The 3,108-nt window shown below is 40.1% G+C and overlaps 1 protein-coding gene across 2 annotated transcripts in view; it reads right to left on the bottom strand.

Moving 5' to 3' along the window:
- Nucleotides 1–1,648: 1,648 nt before the first annotated feature.
- Khdc4 (KH domain containing 4, pre-mRNA splicing factor) overlaps nucleotides 1,649–3,108 on the bottom strand; it is a 27,984-nt gene continuing 26,524 nt past the window's right edge. For both annotated transcript variants that reach the window (XR_004119638.1, XM_031374415.1), the window contains exon 14: nucleotides 1,649–2,877. Coding sequence is in view for 1 of the 2 variants with exons in the window: in XM_031374415.1 (XP_031230275.1) it covers nucleotides 2,678–2,877 (200 nt within the window). In the remaining variant the exon portion in view is untranslated. The remainder of the gene's footprint in view (nucleotides 2,878–3,108) is intronic.

Genomic DNA, 3,108 nt, shown 5'->3' with positions numbered 1-3,108 from the left:
CAAACTCAGAAATCCGCCTGCCTCTGCCTCCCAAGTGCTGGGATTAAAGGCATGCACCACCACCGCCCCGGCTGGTTGTGGTTTCTTAGTAGCTGTGGTCAAAGAAACCAAAAAGCTGGGCAGTGGTGACACACACCTATAATCCTAGCACTTGGGAGGCAGAGGCAGGTAGATTTCTGAGTTCAAGGCCAGCCTGGTCTACAGAGTGAGTTCCAGAACAGCCATGGCTACACAGAGAAACCTTGTCTCGAAAAAACAAACAAACAAATTAGATTCAGGGATGTTCCTTATTCCTCTCTCCCCTATACCCCCATTTCTCTCCTATCTAGTGTTAGGGGATGAAACTAGGGGGATAATGGGATAAAGAACCCACAAAGTAGCAAAGACCAGCTACAAAGCCCCCAATTAAATGTTTTCTTATTAAAGTTGCCTTGGTCATAGTGTTTTTCCACAGCAACAGTCGTGACAAAAAAAAATGCTGTCTCAAAATACCTCCTCTCTAAGATAGCACTGGCTGTCCTGAAAATCAATACATACCCTTGGCCTAAGAAGTCTACCTCTATGCCTAGCCTCCAAAATAATTTGTAAAGAGAGCAAGCAAAGGGCTGGAGAGATGGCTCAGAGGTTCAGAGCACTGACTGCATGCTCTCTAAGAGGTTCTGAGTTCAATTCCCAGCAACCACATGGTGGCTTAAAACCACCTGTAATGGGATCTGATGTCCTCTTCTGGTGTGTCTCAAAACAGCTACAGTGTACTGACATAAATAAAAATAAATCTTATAAAAAAAAAAAAAAGCGAGCGAACTAGGTAACCAGACACAGTAGCATATGCCCAGAATACCAGTACTCTAGAGGCACAGGCGGAAGGCCAAACCTGGTGGATATCCTTAATCCCAGCATTCTGGACTCAGAGGCAGGAGGAGAATGAGGCTAGCCTGTTTCATACAGAATTCAAGCCAGGCAGCTCAGATATTAGACGTACTTTTCACGAAATCCTGAAGAGCTTAGTTTGTTCACTGGAAGTACAGTGGAAGGAAAGAATTCATTCCTGAAGGGATGTCCTCCAACAGCTACATATATTATGGAACAAAAAATGTATTCTATTCATTAATCTTTGTTTTAAGGTTTATTTTTCTATGGATGTATTTGTAACTTTATAAGTATCACTTGGCCCCCCTGGAGGCCTGAAGAGCATACAATGAGACCCTATTTCAAAAACAAAGTAAACCATCGAAGGGGAAAAATAAAAAAAAGAAAACACATAACTTAATAATAATCATAAATCTTTTGACTTTAAGGATATATTTTGTACAGTTATAAGTTCAAGGAGCACATGCAATGTTGTAGCCTTTTAAGTTCTTGTTGAGTAGGGAAATAACTGCATTATGCTATAAATACAGAAGGTTAATAAGGGACTGAAGAGATGACTCAAAGGTTAAAAGCACTATTTCAGAGGATTGAGGTTCAATTCCATTTGCCACAAAGCAACTCACAACCATGTATATTACTCCAGCTCCAAGGTATCTGATACCTTCCCACAGACATACATGCAACAAAACAACAATGCACATTAAAAAAAAAAAATAATTAAAGAGTTTATTGATATTATTGTATGAATGGGCTAGGGAAGAAAAAGAGAAATGACAAGCAGAATATTTATACATTTATTTATAATGAAATTATGGTCTAATTATTTACAACATACAAGAAACCAGAGAATAAGTTTGTACAAAGCCAGCCCGCAAAGTATTCAAAAATGTGCAAAAATGACAGTCAGTATCTTAGACGCTCCTGGCTCACCACCAATTCCTTCACTTCCACACATCAATATTTGATACAAAAAAGTTCTTTTGGCAAAACCCGCAATGCCAAGAAAAAAGGACAAGTTGCAATTCCAGTCAGCGTCACCGTTCTGTCGGTGGTATCACATCCCTCTTCTCGCTGCAACCAGTTCTGAGAGAGACAGATGAGTGTTTCATGTTTTCTTTGACCCAGCTGGAAACAGGGAGCTTAGAAGGGCAGTGCCAACAGCAATGGCTATCTGAAACAAGTGCGCCTAAAGCTACCAGCTTTGGGTCATCCCGTAAAGAAACAATGCAAAAATAACTGCATTTTCCTGTTCAGGATCTAGTTGTATTTGACCATTCTAAATTAGTAAAACAGCATTTTCCAAACAAAGAATCCAAATGGAAAGGGGGATGAGGAGCTCTTAGAATTACATGTAAGTATGGAAGGAAGGGTCTTAAAACCATTTCCCACTAATAAATAGTAAGGCTTTGTTTGTAACCAGTTATCAAAATTGACCCAATAGTAGTAAAATACAAATAAAACTTTCTTTACAACAGAGTTGAGGCTATTCATTTGGAAAAGGCTAGACCAGGTCAAACATATGTAGCAATGACTCTGTCCTGATATCTTACTGGACAAGCACATTTCATCAACTGTTAAAAAGCTTGACGTAAATTTGTGATTCTAAGTGAATTTTAACGGATGTTATGCCACTGCAGAAATAGGGTTTTAAAAAGAATGGCATCCCTTTATGACAGGGGACACTGTGTCCCTAACATCTTCAAAGGTCCAAGATGGCCCCCAGAACAGGTCCCAGAGTCTTGTTTAATCAAGTGCATGCATTATTGCTAAGAAGAGTCACCGAGGTCAAAGCTCTGTCCACTATTTCCTATGGGGCCATCCAGAATGGCATCTGCTGCTTAGCTCTCGGCTGTGATGAAGGGTACTGATAGCCCAAACTCCAGCCCTGTGGAAAGCTACTTGCATTTTTATGACCTCCATGTTCTTCCTCTTCATCAGAGGAGTCTGCAGCGTAAGCTACTAAGCCAAATCCCTTCTCTGCCGTTTTCATCTTCTTGGCTGGATAATCTAGAAGAGAGAATAACCCCAACCCCATTCCCCACAAAGAAAAAAAAATACCATAAATTCGTTAATTAAAAAAAAGATGTTAATTATAAGTGGTTAGTTGGACACCATTTTGTAGCCACAGGGTCAATGGTCACCCCATAACGTTGATGATCACACGAAAAACAGCCAGCACCAGCAAATGACAATCCACCAGAACCATGTAAGAAAACAGAGAAAGAAAAAAGAAAAAAA

The sequence above is a fragment of the Mastomys coucha genome, unplaced genomic scaffold (genome assembly GCF_008632895.1).
Source record: "Mastomys coucha isolate ucsf_1 unplaced genomic scaffold, UCSF_Mcou_1 pScaffold16, whole genome shotgun sequence".
In the NCBI taxonomy this organism is placed as follows: Eukaryota; Metazoa; Chordata; class Mammalia; order Rodentia; family Muridae; genus Mastomys; species Mastomys coucha.
The sequence above is the reverse complement of the archived record's forward strand: the minus strand, read 5'-3'. Positions and strand labels throughout refer to the sequence as shown.